Here is a 20,000-nt window from a genome sequence, read left to right as displayed (position 1 = left end):
CTAAACTCTGTCACATGATCTGCCCTCCCACTGTGCCAACATGGCGGCGCCCAGGTCCTAATCTGGGGAAACGTGCACCGAGACCGATTTGGTTTTCGGTGCCGCAGGAGAAGGTGAGGGGGGCCTGGGCGACGCGGGGAGGGATCCGGAGCATGGGTGGGCCCGCTCGAGGGCTTCCGGCTTCTCAGGGACAGTCCTCCAAAGACGGGGGGTGGTGTCAATTTACTGAGGTCACAGGGTTTCCTTAGTCCCTACTTTACACTTGTGTAGGCCATCCGGCCAGGAAAGCAGCTCTCTGATGCTTTGGCTATTCTCTCCCCCGCCCTCCGAACTAGGCTTGGCGGGCAGAGGCGCCCGCGGATGTCCCGTGCGAGGATCGTTCTGTGGCTAAGCCTGAGTCTCCGCTCCGCCCGCAGCTTCTCTAGAGCCCGCTTTATGGAGGGGCAGCCCCAAGGGCCGCCAAATCCAGCGGCAATGGAGAATGGCACCGAGCCCTGCGGAGAAGAGCGCCCACCTGAGGTTCAGGAGACGACGGTCACTGAGGGGGCCGCCAAGATCGTCTTCCCCAGCGCAAACGAAGTTTTCTACAACCCAGTGCAGGAGTTCAACCGGGACCTGACGTGAGCAGAGTCCGGGGTCAGCTTGGCAGAGGGCAGTGGGTCTATGAGGATGAAGGGGTGTGAGCTGACTCTCCGTTTCCCGCAGATGTGCTGTGATTACCGAGTTTGCTCGCATTCAGCTTGGGGCCAAAGGAATCCAGAGTGAGTAGAGGTCCAGGCTCCTGGTGGGCAGGGGTGTCACGCAGAGCTCTCTCGTTGCCCCGCCCCTTCTCTCCCTTACCTTCCAGAAAGACTCCAGCCGTGTAGCAGGCCCTGGGCTCTGCTCCTCTGCCTTCCTCCAGGGACTTTGGGGAAGATTTTCTTCCCTGAATCTTCTGTATTCTGAAGAGTTGGGGGAGGTTTCTCAGATGGCGCTTTGATATCCCCTAACTCGTGCGTCTGGATGGCTGCAGTCAAGGTGCCAGGTGAGAAGGATTTGCAAAAGGTGGTCGTGGACTTGTCGGAGCAAGAGGAGGACAAGGCTGAAGTGAAAGAGGGTGCAAACCTGGCCCCGGGAGACCAACCTCGAACAGCTGCCGTGCGGGATATCTGCGAGGTGGGGCCTGAACGTGGGAGGTAGCAGCCCTGGAGTCCGGTGGGTGGTAAAAGAAGGAAGGCTCCTGGAGGGGGAGAGCGATAGGAGCTGGGAGGGGGGGGGCTCCTTGGCGCCCAGCAGAGGATGGAGGCATGGATGTGAGTGGGGCTCCCTGCTTACTCCAACAGGAAGGCCTGCGAGTGCTGGAAGGCCTGGCAGCCTCCGGCCTCCGTTCCATTCGCTTTGCGCTAGAGGTGCCTGGGCTCCGATCCGTGGTTGCCAATGATGCCTCTGCCCGAGCCGTGGATCTCATGCACCGTAATGTGCAGCTCAACGATGTGGCCCACCTTGTACAGCCCAGCCAGGCGGATGCCCGGTAGGTGCTGGGCAGTAGAGGCTAGCTGCTGGAAGGTGCTTTCTGGAACAGAGGTCCCTGGGGTCAAATCCTGGCTGTGTCATAATCTTGCTCTGTGACCTTGGGGGAGTGGCCTTAGCCTCTTAGAGCCCGAGTTTCCTTGTCTATAAAACAAGGACAGTAGTTTTATAGGGGTTGCTATATGTTATAGGGGTTACTGATTATACCTGTGTGGCTTGTGGTCCGAGGTGGAAATAAGTACCGTTATGGTCTCCATTTTAGACTCAACTTCTTGTACTTTTATTCAGTCAAGTGAACCAGTGTATATCCAGTGCCAGGCACCATTCTTTTTTTTAAAAAATAAATTTATTTATTTATTTTTGGCTGCGTTGGGTCTTTGTTGCTGCGCGTGGACTTTCTCTAGTTGCGGTGAGCGGGGGCTACTCTTGGTCATGGCGCACAGGCTTCTCATTGCGGTGGCTTCTTTTGTTGTGGAGCACGAGTTCTAGGCACGCAGGCTTCAGTAGTTGTGTCACGTGGGCCCAGGAGTTGTGGCTCGAGGGCTCTAGAGCACAGGCTTAGTAGTTGTGGCGCACGGGCTTGGTGGCTCCGCAGCATGTGGGATATTCCTGGACCAGGGCTCGAACCCATGTCCCCTGCATTGGCAGGTGGGTTCTTAACCACCGCACCACTTAGGGAAGTCCCCAGGAGCCATTCTGCCTGTCAGGACTGCATCGGTAAACAATACAGACAAAATCCCTGACCTTGTGGAGTTCATAATGCAGGGGTCAGCAAACTGCAGCCTGCGAGGCCCATGCCTGTTTTTTTATGGCCTGCCATCTAAGAATGTTTTTCACATTTTTAAAGGTTTAGAAAAAGAAGAATATGTGATAGGGACCACATGTCTCGCAAAAAGCCTAAAATACTTACTACCTGACCCTTTACAGAAAATAAATGAATTAAAAATGTTTGCTTTCTTGACCATATTAGAATCTAATAGGGGGACTTCCCTGGTGGTCCAGTGGCAAAGAATCCACCTTACAACGCAGGGGACGCGGGTTCGATCCCTGGTCAGGGAACTAAGATCCCACATGCCGCGGGGCAACTAAGGCCACGCACCCCAACTACTGAGCTCTCGCGCCTCAACTAGAGCCCGCGTGCCACAAACTACAGAGCCCACACACTCTGCGACCCGCGTGCCACAAGTAGAGGAGAGAAAACACTCACACCACAACTAGAGAGAAGCCCGCGCGCCAACGAAGAGCCCGCGTGCCACAACAGAGACCCGACGCAGCCAAAAATAAATAAGTAAATAAATCTTTTTTTTTAAAAAAAAATCTAATAGGAAACACAGATGATAACCAATAATCATGACAAATAAACAAACTGTGTAGTAAACTAGAGGTGAGAAGTGCTGGAGGCAGGGGTGAAATAACAGGGTACAAGGGATGGACGAAGGAAGGGTTGCAGTTATAAATTACACGGTCAGGAGCATTTGCATTTTCTCCCCTGCAAAGAACAACAATAGTTTCAAATCTGTGGAAAACTGTGTGATTAGATGAGTTAATACATTTATAAACCGCTTGAAACAGTGTCAGGTAAATATGTGCTGCATCAGTATTGGCTATTATCATTGCCATCTTGTTTTTCTGTTTTTTTGTTTTTGGGTTTTTTTTTTTTTTTTTTTTTGGCCGCGCTGCATGGCTTATGGGATCTTAGTTCCCCGACCAGGGATTGAACACAGGCCCTCGGCAGTGAAAACACGGAGTCCTAACCACTGGACCGCCAGGGAATTCCCTATTATTATTGCCGCTGTTGGATAGGTAGACAGACCCAAGAAGGAAAAGTTAATATAGTTAGCAGATGGATAAGCCAGGATCTGAAGCCGCGCAGCTGGCCCCCAAGTCCAGGCCAAAACCATCACATTGTGTGAGTGAACGTGTGTAGGGGACAGCACGGGTCCCTGGTGCAGGGGATTGAGGACCTGGCCCTCTCACTCCTAGGATGCTGATGTACCAGCATCAGAAGGCGTCGGAGCGGTTTGATGTCATTGACCTGGACCCCTATGGCAGCCCCGCCCCCTTCCTGGATGCAGCTGTGCAGGCTGTGAGTGAAGGAGGTGAGGCCAGCCTGATGCAAGGGCGGGGTGGGGATGGGTTGGGGGGTGTTATGTACTGAGCAGGGCTTGGGGTGTTGGAGGGTCCTCACTGCCGGGTCCCTCCCCACAGGGCTGCTGTGTGTGACCTGCACAGACATGGCAGTGCTGGCGGGGAACAGTGGGGAGACATGCTACAGCAAGTACGGGGCCATGGCCCTCAAGAGCCGGGCCTGCCACGAGATGGTGAGGGGCCTCCCAACTCTCCGCCCACCCCCAGACCTGCTTGGCCAGATCCATCCCAGGATTTCGATGACAAGCACGTTCTTTGTTTTTTTAAAAATATTTATCTATTTATTTATTTTTTTGGTTGTGCTGGGTCTTAGTTGCAGCAGGCGGGCTCCTTAGCTGTGGCATGCGAACTCTGAGTTGCGGCACGCATGTGGGATCTGGTTCCCTGACCAGGGATCGACCCCGGGCTTCCTGCATTGGGAGCACGGAGTCTCAGCCACTGTGCCGCCAGGGAGGTCCCAACAAGCACGTTCTTTAACCCGCATAGTTCCTGAGAGCATGGCTGCCAAATATGGTCCTTTGGGGGTGAGGTGGGGCAGTAGTTTTGCCCAGGATAAGAGTGGGTGATTACATTATTCTTTCTAGTATTCTCTACTTCAACAACTTTGCAATTTTCTTTTCTTTGTTTTGTTTTTTGTTTTGTTTTTTGTTTTTGCCGCACTGCATGACCTACAGGATCTCAGTTGCCCGACCTGGGATTAAACCCAGGCCGTAGCAGTGAAAGCCTGGAATCCTAACCACTAGACCACCAGGGAACTCCCACAAAATTATTATTATTATTATTATCTCTAATTTTATACTTCTTATTTATTTATTTATTGGCTGCTTTGGGTCTTCATTGCTGTGCGCGGGCTTTCCCTAGTTGCGGCGACCCGGGGCTACTCTTTGTTGTGGTGCGCGGCTTCTCATCGTGGTGGCTTCTCTTGTTGTGAAGCACGGGCTCTAGGCGCGTGGGCTTCAGTAGTTGCAGCACACGGGCTCAGTAGTTGTGGCACGCGGTCTCTAGAGTGCAGGCTCAGTAGTTGTGGTGCATGGGTTTGTTGCTCCGCAGCATGTGGGATCCTCCTGGACCAGGGATCAAACCCTTGCCCCCTGCATTGGCAGGCAGATTCTTAGCCACTGTGCCATCAGGGTTGTCCACAAAATTTTTTTTTTTTTTTTTGCGGTACGCGGGCCTCTCACCGTTGTGGCCTCTCCCGTTGTGGAGCACAGGCTCCGGACGCGCAGGCTCAGCGGCCATGGCTCACGGGCCCAGCTGCTCCGCGGCATGTGGGATCTTCCCGGACCGGGGCACGAACCCGTGTGCCCTGCGTCGGCAGGCAGACGGACTCTCAACCATTGCGCCACCAGGGAAGCCCACAAAATTATTTTTTAAGGCAGTTTTTCCAGGTTTGCATTTGGCTCTGGGTTCAGGTCCTAGTTTTGCTGGTGGCTTTGGGCAAGTGACTTCACCTTTTCTGGGCCTCTGTTTTTGCATCTGTGAAATGGGTATGATGATGACCCAGACCCCACCAGGTTGCTATGGGGATTCAAGAAGGTCGGGTTGGCTATGTTGAGGGGCTGGGAAAGGAGGGCTCTTGTCCTTGTTCCTTAAGGACCTTGTTGTCAGGTCAGTCTGGAAAATGCTGCCTCCTTTCCCGTGTCAGAGTCTTACTGCAGCCTCTGGCAAGGAGAAGGCCCCAGTAGTTCGTAGCACCCAGTATCCTGCCCAGAGGAATGCAGGTCCTTGTGCCACATCACACAGCATGGGGCATGCTGAGAATGCTAGTTGGAAGAGGTTTGGTTTACTGGGCCTGTGCTTTCCTTAATCATTTTGGGGGGGGGGGGGCGGCGTGCTGCACGGCACGTGGGATCTTAGTTCCCCGACCAGGGATGGAACCCATGCCCACCGCACTGGGAGCGCGGAGTCTTAACCACTGGACCGCCAGGGAAGTCCCTTCCTTAATCATTTAGTGCCAGGGCCTTAAAGAGACAGATGGGTGTGATTTCATAGATGAGGGAACTGAGGCTCTCACTTGCCAAGGGTCACTCAGGGCTGGCCTGAGAACCCGGGGAGCCGGCCCTGACCTTGTACTTGCGAGCACCTTGTGTGGCTCCCTGTAGGGGAGGTGGCGGCGGGGGCAGGACTGATGGCTGGCACCCGCCCCCCACGCCAGGCCCTGAGGATTGTCCTGCACAGCCTGGACCTCCACGCCAACTGCTACCAGCGCTTCGTGGTGCCCCTGCTCAGCATCAGCGCTGACTTCTACGTGCGCATTTTCGTTCGCGTCTTCACCGGCCAGGCCAAGGTCAAGGCCTCGGCCAGGTTAGCCTGGGGCAGGGAAGGGTGATGGATGAGGGAGGTCACGGGGCCTTTCCCGGGGCGGGGGGAGGGAAGGCTGCCCTGGGGAGCCCAAAGGGGACCCAGTCAGCCTGAGGGAAGAGTTGGGGTGCGGTGGCAATTCCAGGAACTGGTGGCCACCCTGGTCTCCCACAGCAAGCAGGCGCTGGTGTTCCAGTGTGTGGGCTGCGGGGCGTTCCACCTCCAGCGCCTTGGGAAGGCATCGGGAGCCTCCGGTGGCCGGTGAGCAAGGGAGAGCTGGGGAGGAAGGCGAAGGGGGCATCCCAGCCAGGGTCACCACCCCCGACCTCACCCCTCTCTGTGCAGGGTCAAGTTCTCTGCAGCCTGCGGCCCCCCCGTGGCCCCAGAGTGTGAGCACTGTGGGCAGCGACACCAGGTGGGGCTGGGCGAGGGTGCGGGGAGAAAAGGCCAGGGGGAGGCGGGGGTCCTGGCTGTCCTGATCCCTGCTTATCTGGTCCCTGTGTGTCCATAGCTTGGTGGCCCCATGTGGGCGGAGCCCCTCCACGACCTAGACTTCGTGGGCCGTGTCCTAGAGGCTGTGAGCGCCAACCCTGGCCGCTTCCACACCGCCGAGCGGATCCGCGGGGTCCTGAGCGTCGTCGCCGAGGTGGGGACCGCGCCGTGACCGGGAGGAGGCCCCGCGGGTGCCCAGCCATCCTTCCTCGGTCTGCCCCACACCCATCCCGTCCTCTCTGGCAGGAGCTCCTGGATGTACCTCTCTACTACACGCTGGACCAGCTGAGCAGCACCATCCGCTGCAGCACGCCCAGGCTCCTGCAGCTGAGGTGAGGCTGGGCCCGGGGTGGAGCCTCGGCCTGACCCCTGGGTGCCCTTGGGCACGTCGGCTCCCTCTTGGACTGGAGTCCCCTATAAAATGGAGGTCAAACATAACCCCGGTCTAGGGCTTCTCATGCACAAGAGCTTAGAACAGCTCTTGGAAGCCATGAGCCCTGGCCACGGGGATAGTCTTACTGTGAAGGTGGTTGGCATTATGCAGGCAATGTAGTCACCAGGAGACGTGCAGCCATGCCAGTCTGTGAAACAAGGGTCACACTCACAGGTCAGCACCGACCTTGGGGTCCAGCCTTCCCCTCCCCCTCACAATCCCTCCCGGTCCCCAGGTCTGCCCTCCTCCATGCTGGCTTCCGGGTCTCCCTCTCCCATGCCTGTAAGAATGCCGTGAAGACGGACGCCCCCTCCTCGGTCCTCTGGGACATCATGCGCTGCTGGGTGAGGCCAGGCCTGACCAGATGGAATTGGGAAGGCAGGGGACGGTCAGTGCCAGCATCCTCTGACCTCTGACCTTTGCCTCCCAGGAGAAGGAGTGTCCGGTGAAACGGGAGCGCCTGTCGGAGACCAGTCCGGCATTCCGCATTCTCAGTGTGGAGCCCAGGTAGGGGCATGGCACGGATACGGCTGCCCGCAGGCACGGGAAGTAGACGACACAGACCCTTCTCCTCACAGACACACGCTCATTCTTCAAGTGAGATCCAGAATCCATCCACTTCTCTCCCTCCCCTTCTGCCCTCACCCTATTCTGGCCCCAGTACTGCTCAGCTGGACCAGTGCAGTGGCCTTCACCCTGGTCCCCCAGCTCTCCTCCCCCCACATTCTGTTCCCCCCCGCAGTGGCCAGAGGGCACCTGTGAGCACAAGTCAGATCCCGTCCCTCCTCTGCTCAGAACCCTCCGTGGCTCCCACCTGACTCACTAGAAACAATTCTATCTGCAGGCCCTGCACCATCTCCCCCTCACCTCCCTGCCCTCATTCGTCCACCACCCACCCCCCCAACTCCACACTGGCCTCCTCACCCAAACTCACCAGGCACAGCCCCTCCTCAGGGCCTCTGCATGGCTCCCAGACTCCCCATTCCCTCTACCGTGCTCTTTTCCCCAAAACTCTTAATCTCATGCCCTCACACGTTATAATTTGCTGATTTCTGATTTGCCCCATTGCTTGCCTCTCTTGTGCATTAGAATGTCAGCTTTACTGGCAGCAGACTTTAGGCACACCGTAGGCACTTGATAAATGTTTATTAAATGACTGATAGAAACCTGACGTCTGCAGACACAGTTTTCCCAAAGTACGTTGAGCTGCACTGAGGTGGGCAGGTGGCCTGGGCGGTGTGTGCCCGCTTGCCTGGTAGATGCCCTTCAGCCCCCACCCTCATTTCCCTAGGCTGCAGGCCAACTTCACCATCCGGGACGATGCCAACCCCAGCTCCCGCCAGCGAGGACTCAAGCGCTTCCAGGCCAACCCCGAGGCCAACTGGGGTCCCCGGCCACGCGCCCGGCCACGGTGAGTGAGAGTGGTATGGGGGCGGGGCTGGGCTGGGGGGAGTGGGCACAGAGGCCAGACGGAGCCTCCGCTACTCGTCTCCCTACGCAGAGGCAAGGCGGCAGGCGAAGCTGTGGAAGAGAGACGCAAGCTGCTCCAGAATAAGCGAAAGGAGCCGGAGGAGGACCTGGCCCAGCGGGCTGCCCAGCTCAAGACATTTCCCTGCAAGAGGTTCAAGGAGGTGAGGGGCCCCCCAGCCCCCACTGAAACACACATGGGTTCGCCTCCTGGCAACAGGGCTGGGCCAATGGGCAGGCAGGGCTGGGAGAACTGGGGCCAGGCAAGTGTGTGGGAGTGAGCTCCCCATCCAGGGAGGGAACCCAGCAGAGGCTGCTGAGCTCCGGGCCAGGGTTCATTCACACCCATCATACTCCCACCAGGGCACCTGCCAGCGTGGGGAGCAGTGCTGCTACTCGCATAGCCCCCTGACACCCAAGGCCACTGCTGAAGCCACCCCCACTGACTGTCCAGAGGCCCCCGATCAGAACCCCCTTGGGCCTGGGGCTGCTGCTGGTCCAGGCGAAGACTGAGCCAATAAAGACTTTTCACCTTCCCCTGACTGTCATTTGTCTGAATGGGGAAGCTGCCTGTGGTGTGTCTGTCCATCTGCTGGAGGGGCTCTGTCCATCTCTTCAGCTGCTTGTCTGGGGTCTGTTCCTCTGTCCATCTGTTTTGACTCCCTTGGGGAGCTCTGTGCATCTGGGCTGTGTTTGTCCCTGCCCGAATGAAGTGTTGTCATTGTTTCTGACGGGAGTGTTCTGTCTGTATTGGAGAGGTGGGGAGCTGATCGTATTCCTGCAAGGTGCTTAGCCACCCATTTGCTGGCGCCTGCCATTCCCGAGGTGGCCACGGGGCGGCAGCCGTGCGCTCACGCCCGCAGGGACCTTTACCCCCTTCCCCTTCCTCCCACCCTCCCAGCGTGGGCGCGCCCCCTGGACGCAGGCACGCGCGCAGGCTGGTGTTCTAGACCCCGCGCCCGCTTACGGACTCGCGCCCCCGCCGCCGCCACCTCGCCGCCTGGTTTCTCTGGCCCAGTTCCCGCCAGGGCCCCGGTGGCGGAAGCCGGACCGGAACCAGGCGCCTCATGCATCCGCTCCAGACCAGGTGCTTCCTGCCCTGCGGCCCCTCGGGCTCGCACACTGAGGCACCCGGCAGCCTGCTGCAACCCCTCCCCCCAGGGCAGGGGCGGGTGGCCGCGTTAACGAAGAGGCCTGGGGCAGAATCCCCACCCTGCCACGTGGTAGCTGTGGGACCCTGCAAGCACCCTTTACCTTGCTTCATCCCCATCTGTAAAATGAACCTAATTCCAGAACCCACCTTGTAGGGATACCAGAGTTAACTCGTATGTTTAGAACTGTACTCTTGCTTCCCTGGGACAGTAGGAAGGTTGCTTGTGGGGTCCTGGGCTTCAACTGATTCCTGAGTGGGGGGGCGATAGTTCGGTGCTGGGGGGCAGCTGAGGGCCTGCCTGGGGCTCCTGCAGTAGCCCAGATATGCACTGGGCAAAGTACGACTGACCTGCTGGGAGGTTGCTGGGGATAAGGGACAGTGTTATGCTGACAGTGTCACTGCTTACGTTGTGGTACCCAGCACCCCTCCCTTTGTGAGGCCCAGCAGGAACTTGAGCTTTACCACCATTCCAAGATATTTACCCAATGCCTCTTTATCACTGTCCACCCTGAAGTGGACCCCACTGTGGGATGAGGGCCAAGGACCTCTGAGTTGGGGCTATGTGATCCTGTGACGTGGAGGCCCAGGATTGTGGGGACCTGCTGGGGAGGCACCTATTAGAAGGTTCTGCCAGCTCTGGCATGGGAGGAAATCTCCCCCAGCTGCGGCACTTCCCCTCACCCTCCTGGGCCTGGAAAGGTGGTGTGGATAGTGCACGGGGAGGGGGGGGCGCCCAAGACACCTGCCTAGGCTGGACACCCAAGGCCAAACTGTCAGAACTGCCCTCCAGTCAGTGCCCCACTCCAGGGTGGGGTTGGCAGAAAGGCGGGGAAGCACTCTGTAGAAAGAGGAACCAGGCAGGGTGAGGAGAGAAGGGGGCCCCTGGGTCACGAGGCCCCAGCAGGGCCGGAAAGAGCTCTCCTCCACCCCCATCAGCACGGACACAGCAAGGGGTATTCAAAGCTGGAGGACAGACCCAAGTGACATAGGGACCACTGCATCCATCCCTGCCTCAGTGTCCCTTCTGCATGCAACTGGGCACCTCACTCCTAGGGGTGTGCACCCTGGCTGGGATCCTTCAGTGCCTGGGGGGATGGAAGGTGAGGCCTTGAGGGGTGACAGTCAGTCCTGCATGTGCCGGCTGGGGGCGGGGACTTGAGGCCCGCGCTAGGAGATCCCCGCCCGCTGGTTTCCTCCGGGGTCAGCCCGGCTCCTTATCAGGCGCGGCCAGGCAGCCAGGCACTTATCTGCACTGGCCCAGCATCCTCCGGCCGCTGCGCCAGGGGTGAGAGGGAGGAAACCCGGCCGCCAGGGGCGGGGAGAGGGCAGGCGGCCCGGAGCTGCTCACTTTCCCTGGAGGGACCTACCCTGTTGCCACCGCCGCCGCGGTGGCCCTTGGGAGCCAAGGAAGCGGGGCGGCCTGATGCTGCGGCCCAAACAGGGCCTCCGGCCGCCAGCAGCACGCAGCGCAGAGGCCCGAGCGCGCGGCGGTGCCTTGCCTGAAGTCGGAACCACATCCTGGACCTGAAGGACAGAGTCACGGCCATCAGCAGGCATCCGGAGCAGTGCTGGGGTAAGAGTGGCATGGGCCTGAAATTGGGGGATCCCGGACCCGCCTACATTCATTCATTCGTTCCTTCCTTCATTCATCTAGGGGGCCCACTAAGTGAGAGACTAGGCCTAGCTAGGGAAGACAGGGCAGAGGGGCCAGGAAACCCAGACATTGCTGGGACACACCAGGCCATGAGGCCAAGAGTGAACAGGGATATGGAAGCAGGGTGCAAAGGGGTGGATACTGATGGGGGGTGGGGAGGACACAAGAGCCAGAGGGAGGATTGGGGCATGACTGTGCTGGGCAGTAGGGTTAGCATCTGGAGTCAATGTCAGCAGTGGGGTCACAGGGGACATTTTCAGTGGGTGGGGGCGTGGTCACTGGAGTGATTATGGAGGACTTTTAGAGTCTGACATGGAGACAATGGGAAGAGCCTCAGGGTTATAGCTGAGGGCCACATGGTCAGCCAGGGGGCAGTGATCAGTGAAGGGTCAGTCAATCGTGGAGGGATTCCAAGGTCCATGGTGTCCATGAAGGGTCTTGGGATCAGATCTGAGGGTTTAAGGGGCACCCTGTGGTCAAAGGGTCCATCATGGGCTCCCTGCCTTGCCCTTCCCTCCAGGCTCCAGGCGAGAGGGGATTCTGGAAGAAGGGAAATTTGCTCAGGGGCTCTACAACTAAGGCCTCATGGGTCACAGACAGCTCAGAAGCCGCATTGCTGAGCTCAGTGCTGCCCAGCACCTCAGTGGGCACCTCCTGTCCTTGTGTTGGACCCCCTCCCATGTCCTGGTAGTTTCTGGGCCCACCCTGCATCTGCCTTTGCCCACTGAACTGCCACCCCCTCCAGTCTTCCTCCCATTTGAGGGCTCTGTTGGGCTAAGGGTGGGGGGTGGCTTCTGATTCCCCCCTCCCCGCTGGCTTCCTTCCTCCCACAGGTGAGCACCCCCTCGGGGTCCATGTGCCCGCCCGAGGCCCAGGCAGAGGTGGGCCCCACCATGACCGAGAAGGCCAAGATGGTGTGTGCCCCCAGCCCAGTGCCTGCCCCGCCCCCAAAGCCTGCCTCGCCTGGGCCCCCAAAGGCGGAGGAGGTGGGCCACAGAGGCTCCTCGCCACCCAGGCTGCCCCCTGGCGTGCCAGTGATCAGCCTGGGCCACACCAGGCCCCCAGGGGCAGCCATGGCCACCACGGAACTAAGCACCCTCCGTCCCCCGCTGCTGCAACTCTCCACCCTGGGAACCGCCCCAGCGCCCCTGGCCCTGCATTACCACCCTCACCCCTTCCTCAACAGGTCAGTGGGGGACTGGGGCCTGGGGGGAATCCGGGGTCAGGGTCCTTACCCACAAGGCATTAGTGACCCACGACCCCTTACAGCCTCTACATTGGGCCGGCAGGACCTTTCAGCATCTTCCCTAGCAGCCGGCTGAAGCGGAGACCAAGCCATTGTGAGCTGGAGCTGGCTGAGGGTGAGTATGGGTTTGTGTTCGCCCAGCCACCTCTGCTGGGGCCCACGTCTGTCACATAGCCTTCCGCAGGGAAAGGTTATGTGACATCGCACACAGACATACACAGGACAGCCCACACAGGGGCTCAGTACTCAGGCAGGTTACGCCCACGTGCAAAACCCCAGAAAAATGGCCAGTTCCACACAAGCACAGCCACCCAACGAGCCACAAAGGGTCGCGGCAAGACACAGCATGGCATGGGGGCTTCAAAATGACAGCCACGCACATGCGCAGGCACACAGGAAACAGCCACGGGACAGCAACCATCCAAGAGACAGCCACACAAGAGAGAGAGTCACAGGACCGCAACCACAGCCACTGAGGTCCATGGCCACACAGGAATTAGCCACACAACCACACGGCAATGATCACACACCACAGCCATTTAGATATACCAGGAGTTCACAGGGCCACCTGAGACATGAACGGCACCACAATCACTGGGAGAGAAACTCTCAGAATGAGAATGAGGACCATAGGGACAGCTGCCCGGACCGGCAGCCACACTCCCTAGAGAATTTCAGCCCTTAACATCAAGGTGTAGACAGAGGTACAGAAGGCTTCAGTTGTCTGCAGCTTGGGCCTGTGACAGTCCTTGTCTAGGCAGCTTAGAGGTGGGGCTGCAGGGGCTGCTAACTGGCAGCAGGGCTACACGTGGATCCTACGTGTGTATCCCTTGGGTGGAGAAAGGCCCAGCTCCCCGCCGGGGATGAAGTCCCATGAGGGTGCTGGGAGTCTGGAGTAAGGGCAGGTAGGGGTGCCTGCCTCCCCCGGGCCATGGCGCCAACCCTGCCACTCCTGTCCTCAGGGCACCAGCCCCAGAAGGTGGCCCGGCGCGTGTTCACCAACAGTCGGGAGCGCTGGCGGCAGCAGAACGTGAACGGCGCCTTCGCCGAGCTCAGGAAACTGCTGCCAACGCACCCGCCCGACCGGAAGCTGAGCAAGAACGAGGTGCTCCGCCTGGCCATGAAATACATTGGCTTCCTGGTGCGGCTGCTGCGCGACCAGGCAGCGGCTCTGGCCGCAGGCTCCGCCCCTCCAGGGCCCCGCAAACGGCCGGCGCACCGAGCCCTGGACGACGGCGCCCGCCGCGGGCCTTGTCGCAAGGCCGAGGTGGTGGCGCGCCCGCAGCCCGCGCCCCCAGGCGGCCCCGATGGCAGCCCCGGTGGGGCGGGCCGACCCATCAAGACAGAAAAAGCGGCTGTGAGTCCGGAGGTGCGATGACCTCCACGGTGTCGCCTCTGAGCCGAAGGGCACTGGGAACTCAGCCCAGGGCCGTCCAGGAAGGGGCGGACGACGCTCAGCGCCTGCTGTGGAGATAACTCCCCCGAAGAAGGACCAGTGAAGAGTCCCCTACAGGGGAAAGGGCCCGGGGGTCTGGAAGGGCGACCGTCGCCCCCAGGGGCCCTGCAGACCCTTTTATCGCCCACCGCCCGCTGGAAGTGGCCTTGTCCGCGTACCCCTCCCGGGGGAGAGGCCCGGGAACCAACACGTCATCGGAGCGGTCATCGGACCCAAGTGGTGCCGCATTTTTACGTGCTGGGGTCACCGAGGGAGGTGGGGAGGGACCGGAGAGCCTACTCCTTTCTCACCGGCGCCCCCTCCCGGAGACCAAAAGATACGCGCTCCTCGACGGTAGCGGCCGCCGGCCTGGCGGGAGGAGAGAGGCGCAGAATCCGTGCGGCGGCCCCCCCCCCCCCCCACCGATCCCGAAACTGTCCCGCACGATCGCGTTAGCGAAGGCTCAGACGCTCTTGCTTTTGTTTTTCTTTATTTCTTTATTTCACATACACATTAGCCATTCAATGGAGAAGCCGGAGAGAGTCAGGCAAAGATGGTATAACAGAAGCGCAGTGACGGGGGAGGGTTGGGGTGGGGCGGGGCGGAGAGGGAACGTACGGGCTGGCTGCCTACTTGCATTCCGCTAGGACACTGAAAACCCAGAAAACAAAACAGACAGTAAACTACCCTTGTTTCTTATGTATCTCAGTGCAGAGACGGGGGTGGAGGGCAGAGAGGGGGAGACCAGGCTGAAGGAAGAGGAGCGGAGGGACGGGGACGCTAAGGGGGAAGCACACCAAATCCATTAGTACTATATATAGAGATACTCGTATATACTGCGTTTCTTAGCCTAAGAAGAAACTTGTTTGACGGGACGGGCGGCCTTTGCGGTCCGCGATGCTGGTGCTGGTCGGGCGCACGGATCTCCCGGGGCCGAAGCGGGGCTGGCCCAGGCTGGCTTGCGGGGGGAGGGGGGCGCCCCAAGGGTGGGTGGGGGGGAGCAGAGGCGGGGCTGGGGTGCCCCTCGGGCTCTCGATTGGGGGACGAAAGTTCTCGTGACTTTATTGCTCCTTTATTTTCTCTCGTGTGTGTGTGTGTCGGGGGGGAGTGTCCGTTCAGCACGGTCGGGGTGGGGAAGTGGTGGGTCGTCTGAGCCACCCGGCCCCTCTGGGACCCAGAGCGCGGCGTCCGCTCCGCCAGCACGGGGGTGAGAACAAGGCACTAGGTCGGCCGGCCAGCGCGGGGGCGGGTGTGTAAGGCAGTCGACGGGGTTGGTTGCAGGGTAAGGATGGGGCTGTGTGCGGGGCCGTGTGCGTGCGTGCGTGCGTGCGCGGGCCTGGGCGAATCGACCTGTCAGCTTGGCTGGTCCTGTCCTGGAGCGTCGAGCCTTCCCCGTACTCCCCGGAGGGTGACCGGGGTGGGGGCGGGAGGGTGATGTTGAGTCGCGGGCGCCGGGGAAGCGGTGGGGGGCGGGGGAGGGGAGAAACTACCAACTTGCTGAGCGCGCTCCTGATAATGCTGGTGAGGGTCAAGTTGGCGTCTGGCTCAAAGAAGGACGCTCGGGTTGGAGAGGGAGGGAGGGGACGTTTGTTCGTTGGCATTGACCTCTGCGGGGGAGGGGCTGGGGACCCGCCGCCGCGCCCCCGGGCCCGGACGGGGATGGGGCGAGGAGGGGGCGCTGGGCCCCGGGGAGGGGGCGCCCGGGGAGACCCGCGGCCAGAGCAGCCCGCCGCCGGGCGCACGCCGCTGTCCCGTTCCGTTAAACTCAACAAAGAAGGGATATGCGTGTTCCTAACAAGTGCAGGATATTTAATTGATTCATAAACTTATGTATAATAGTTTGTGGGTTTTTTAAAACGTACTTTATAATGTAAGAAGCACCAGGGTTTTTATGTTGAATTATCTTTAAAATAATTTTCTCTCGTCCTTTTCCTTTTTGATCTTGTGTTGGTTTTTTAATGTCGAGGTGTTGTTTTTTTATTTTTCAATTCTAAAATGTGAACGTTTCCTTCAGCCCTCCCACCGAAACCGAGAACGAACGACGAAACAAATAAAAACCCCAGATCATCCTCGTCAACGCAGGAAAACGACTTAAAAAAAAAAAAAAAGAACAAAAAAAAAAAAAAGGAAAAAACACTCAGCTTTCGTTACCCCCGCACAAGGCGGGGCAGGCCCGGTTCTTTTAGCGTCCCCAGAGCCGCGAGGACATTACAACAAAAATAGAATTTTTTTTCTTAATCTCTTAACATACAAAGATAGGAAAACTCTCTGATGCATTGCACTTGGTTCAATGAAAAAAAAAAAAAAGTTCATTTCCCCCATATATATTTTTTGTGGGTTTTTTCTCTTCTAACACGTCCCCACATCTCCTGTCGCCCTCGTCGCCCCTCGCCTGCCCCTCACAACAACACTTAGGAAAGGAGCGGCCCCCAACCCCCGTGCCCACCCCGGCAGCCCTGCAGGGCGCGCTCCCGCCCCGGCCCAGCTGGCCTGCAGCTTCCGACCTCGCCTGGGCGGGCGCCCCGCAGACCCCCGCCCCCGAGGACCCACCGCGCCCGCGGCCCCGATTGTCTTCGAGGGAAGGGGCGTGTGCGGCCGGGCAGGGGGGCAGGGGTCCCTTCTGCTCCCCTCTCAGCTCTGACCCTGTTTAGCCAACCAAACTGAAAAATCATTGCACTTTGACCGCGCGTCACGCCCGGCCCACCCGGCCCCCCACCCCCCGCCCTACTCCCCACGACCCCCAGGCTCCCGCGGATTCCCCTATCCCCTGCTTCTCAGACCCGGTCCTCCTCGAGGGCTGCACGCGGATGGGGGAGGGGCTTCGCTCAACTTCCAACAAAAGCCACCCCTGGGGCCAGCCACCTTGTGGCTTCCAGCTGGGGAGGAGGCACCACTCAAGCTGGCCCCTTTTGCCCCAGGTAAGAGCTCTGCTCTCCTCTCCAGCCACCTCCCTCCCCTCCTTCCCTCCCTTTGCTTGGGGCCACAGCCTCACAAACTAGATTCACAATAAATAAAGCCCATAACCTACCCCTATGTGGTGCAACGTTGGGTTGATTGACTTTCAGAGGATCCTGACCTGTGCTTTGTGTTTTCATACAGTTAAGAAGGAGAGAGAAAGAGAGAGAGAGAGGCACAAGGACTCCAGAAGGGGGCCAAGATGCAGGGAGGAGGGAGTAAGGCACAGAAAGACAAGCCAGAGGGGCCAAGTCACACCCTGGAGGCGGGCTGGGCGTGCTCTTGCTCCCCTCCCTCCCAGGGGGGCTTCTGAAGACCCTCTGGACAGGCCCCCAACCATCCCTTGGGGGAGGAGGGGGCCATGGTGGTGGTGGTGGGGGAGAGCTACTTCTTGTGGTGTGTTACCAAATTGTTCCCAAGTTGCTCAAATGGAGGAGTTCCCAATTGCAACAGCAAAAGACCGAAACAATGAATGCCCCACCCCTAAATAAAGAGTAAAGACATTACAGCTGAAATCCAGAGAGAAGTGGCCATGGGGGTGGCGTGGGGGAAAGGGGAGGCAGAGAAAGCTCCAAAACACTTTTGAAAAAGGACGACACCCAACACCCTCCAAAGGAACTGAAAGTCGGCAAGCAGGACGCCTACCTAGCGCGGGTGGCGGTTTAGCCAACGGCAGCGGCGGCTGCCTCGTCCTCCTCGCTCGACTCCGGGGTCCCCTTTCTGCTCCACTCTCCGGCCCGGCCACAGCAGGGCTGTCTGCGTAGGGGCAGGGGCAGGGACCGATGGGGCGGAGCGAGGGCACCTGCATGCGGGGCTGGGGTGTGGGGGCAACCTGGGGCCCACCTCCCCTCACGTGTAGCATGTCAGGACGGTGACCTTCCTGGCCTGCCTTGGGAGGGAGGGAAGAGGGGACCTGTCCCAGGCTGGGATGGGCTGTCTAGAGCATTCCGACCTTTTCCTATGGACTGTACAGAGGGGTTTGGGGCCCGGGGAACTGCCCCTGCAGCTCAGGGTCGGGTGGTAGAACACCCTCCATTCTGGGAGCACAAAACTAGCTCCGGGAGATGCCCCCTGCCCAGCCGGGGTTGGGGGGCTTCTAGCCCGAGGGTGGGGCAGAGGGACATCGCGAGGCTACCCTGCCTCACCCGGTCCAGAGCAGCTGGGGGAAGAAGCCAGAGGCAAAGGCAGTGAGGGAGGGAGGGGGTGGAGTCTGGAGGGGAGAGCCCTCTGGATCTGCACCCCATCATCTTTACAAGCTGGTCCTCTGAGCTCCCTAGTGAAGCTCCGGCCCTAGTCGAGGGTGGGGTTCCCCTAGGAAGGGTGAGGGTGGGGGACAGGCCCCTTCAGAATTGTGCTGGTTGCTTTGTTTGGGGATTTTGCTCCTTCCCCAGAAGGCCGGGACGGGATGTGGGGGGAGGAAGGCAGTTCTGCATCCTTTCTTTCTGTCCTCTACTTGACAGAGTCCGTTTTGCATGTTTCTTTCTGCTTGGCTGCTGGTGCACAGCTCCACCGAGACCTCTTCTGAGGCTCTCCGAGAACTGAGCTGCTTCTGGGGGCCTGCAGGGGTCCCCGGGCTGGAGGAGAGAAGGGCTGAGTGGCTGACGACGTCTAATTTTTGCTTTTCGGTGGGGCTGGGCTGGGCTGGGGGATTTTTTTCCACGTCTCAAAATTTCTTCTCCCCCCTTTTGAGGAACCTCTTCTTTTCATTTTGCCATTTCTTTTGTCGATCTTATCAGAGGAACCAGGACTGAAATGGGACGAAAAAAGAGGCGACATTGAGAATAGCAGGGGCAGGTCCCTTCTTGCTCCCACCTGGTCCTGTGACTCCAGGCTGGTTCCTGAGGCCCCTGGAGGGTCCAGCTCCAGCAGAGCCAAGGACACCAACACCTCGTGCAGAGGTACATCCCCACTCTGTCGGTCCCTCCTATGGGGATCCTGACCCCCCAGGAGACCCTGCCTCCGGTGCTGGAGTCCAGCTGGCCTTCTCGTGGGTACCGTGCCCAGCGGGTGAACCCCGTGGCTGGCACTGGCACAAGCACAGACCTGGGATCTGGCCATGTTTCCAATTGTTTAGGTTTTTGTGTGGGTCCTGGAGGGTGGGGGAGGATGCCAGGCTACAGCTTTTGTCCCCAGAGGGGTTTGGGGAGTGGCGTGGGGGGTAGCCCAGCTTCTTGCTGAGTTTTCTTTCTGTCTCTTTGGATTAAAAGCAGAAATTCCCATCTGCATAGCTCAGCTAAGGTCCCACAGCCTGAAAGTCTGGGGAGGGGTGGGTACCACATGGCTTCAGTCCCTAGCAGTACCAGGCCTGGGGGAAGGGATCAGTAGCCCAGTGGGCTTGATCTTCTACCCTCCTGGACGCCACGCCCTGTGGAAGACCTGAGGCTCCCTCGGGTGGGCATCGCTTCCCTCAGGGTGCCAGCAGGGGGCGCCGCCTTCCCACAAACAGGATCTGGCAGCCACTCAGTACAAAACACACCTAGGGTGGACCCCTGGGAACTGGGCTGCCTGGCAGAACCCTCCACAAAAGGCTCTGGCCCCACCTCATGGCCAAGGGGCGGGGCAGGGGGGTTCTACTCTATGGTCTACAGTGCCTGGGTATGTCTGGTTGTACCCTCGGGGCAAAATGGTGGTGGGTGGTCCCTGAAGATGCATCTTGGGGCCTCTCTCCGGCTCAGGGTCACAGACTCAGATCTGCAGAGGCCAAGCAGAGCTAACTACAGAGCATGCACCTGGTGCGGACTCATTCTATCCTCACTCCAACCCTGCACAGAAGCCAGGTGAAGAGAGGGTGGCTGAACTGCCCAAGGCCACACAGCCCACAGGGCCAAGCTGGGACTCAAATGCAGGGGGCAGCTCAAACTCAATGCTCCTAACTGCTATGTGTGGCGTGTTCACAGGGAGGCAGGGTCTGTGGTGACCAGGACACCAGCACCTTTCCAAGGCTGTGGCCAAGGCTGCCACATCAGGGTGAGGGCCTAGGGTGGCTAGATCAGCCAAATTTTCAAAAGAAGCTTGAGGGGCTTCCCTGGCCGTCCAGTGGTTAAGACTCTGAGCTTCCAATGCAGGGGGTGCGGGTTCGATCCCTGGTCGGGGAACTAAGATCCCACATGCCATGTGGTACGGCCAAAAATAAATTAATTTATTAATTTGAAAAAAAAAAAAAAGAAGCAGCAGCTTGAAAGTCCAGACAATTTCATGTGAAATTTT

General features: G+C 59.1%; 3 protein-coding genes across 12 annotated transcripts in view; 2 read left to right on the top strand and 1 right to left on the bottom strand.

Annotated features, from left to right (window-relative positions):
• Nucleotides 1-11: 11 nt before the first annotated feature.
• On the top strand, nt 12-8,886 carry TRMT1 (tRNA methyltransferase 1). Of its 5 annotated transcripts, none has more exons than XM_033854132.2 (17): nt 15-113; nt 336-620; nt 706-761; nt 1,013-1,155; nt 1,323-1,510; nt 3,493-3,608; nt 3,718-3,830; nt 5,813-5,961; nt 6,133-6,219; nt 6,304-6,373; nt 6,470-6,604; nt 6,697-6,782; nt 7,119-7,227; nt 7,314-7,390; nt 8,175-8,294; nt 8,385-8,514; nt 8,714-8,886. In XM_033854132.2, exons 2-17 carry the CDS (start codon nt 361-363, stop codon nt 8,861-8,863), a joined length of 1,989 nt encoding a protein of 662 aa, XP_033710023.1. In that variant the 5' UTR covers nt 15-113; nt 336-360; the 3' UTR covers nt 8,864-8,886. The 5 variants fall into 5 exon arrangements, 4 of the variants coding, with proteins under 4 accessions (XP_033710023.1, XP_073659264.1, XP_073659267.1 ...); XM_073803163.1 differs by having other exon boundaries at nt 31-113; nt 417-620; XR_004526017.2 differs by lacking the exon at nt 8,714-8,886 and having other exon boundaries at nt 12-113; nt 7,314-7,480; nt 8,385-8,402.
• Nucleotides 8,887-10,414: 1,528 nt separating this feature from the next.
• On the top strand, nt 10,415-15,764 carry LYL1 (LYL1 basic helix-loop-helix family member). The gene is made up of 4 exons (XM_033854144.2): nt 10,415-11,076; nt 11,991-12,343; nt 12,427-12,518; nt 13,366-15,764. Exons 2-4 carry the CDS (start codon nt 12,012-12,014, stop codon nt 13,779-13,781), a joined length of 840 nt encoding a protein of 279 aa, XP_033710035.1. The 5' UTR covers nt 10,415-11,076; nt 11,991-12,011; the 3' UTR covers nt 13,782-15,764.
• The window catches only part of NFIX (nuclear factor I X), a 98,423-nt gene continuing 92,738 nt past the window's right edge, over nt 14,316-20,000 (bottom strand). For all 6 annotated transcript variants that reach the window (XM_033854136.2, XM_033854138.2, XM_033854139.2 and 3 more), the window contains one exon: nt 14,316-18,540. In XM_033854136.2, the coding sequence (XP_033710027.1) occupies nt 18,526-18,540 (15 nt within the window). In that variant the 3' untranslated portion in view covers nt 14,316-18,525. The remainder of the gene's footprint in view (nt 18,541-20,000) is intronic.

This window comes from Tursiops truncatus, chromosome 3 (genome assembly GCF_011762595.2).
Source record: "Tursiops truncatus isolate mTurTru1 chromosome 3, mTurTru1.mat.Y, whole genome shotgun sequence".
Taxonomy (NCBI): domain Eukaryota; kingdom Metazoa; phylum Chordata; class Mammalia; order Artiodactyla; family Delphinidae; genus Tursiops; species Tursiops truncatus.
This window is presented reverse-complemented; position numbering and strand designations above follow the sequence as displayed.

Coding starts and splice junctions, on each gene's coding strand:
- TRMT1 (XM_033854132.2), top strand. CDS start 361: ATGTCCCGTGCGAGGATCGTTCTGTGGCTAAGCCTGAGTCTCCGCTCC. Junction 1,511..3,492: donor CCCAGCCAGGCGGATGCCCG/GTAGGTGCTGGG, acceptor TCTCACTCCTAG/GATGCTGATGTACCAGCATC. Junction 7,391..8,174: donor ATTCTCAGTGTGGAGCCCAG/GTAGGGGCATGG, acceptor TCATTTCCCTAG/GCTGCAGGCCAACTTCACCA.
- LYL1 (XM_033854144.2), top strand. CDS start 12,012: ATGTGCCCGCCCGAGGCCCAGGCAGAGGTGGGCCCCACCATGACCGAG. Junction 12,344..12,426: donor CCTCACCCCTTCCTCAACAG/GTCAGTGGGGGA, acceptor GACCCCTTACAG/CCTCTACATTGGGCCGGCAG. Junction 12,519..13,365: donor TGAGCTGGAGCTGGCTGAGG/GTGAGTATGGGT, acceptor TCCTGTCCTCAG/GGCACCAGCCCCAGAAGGTG.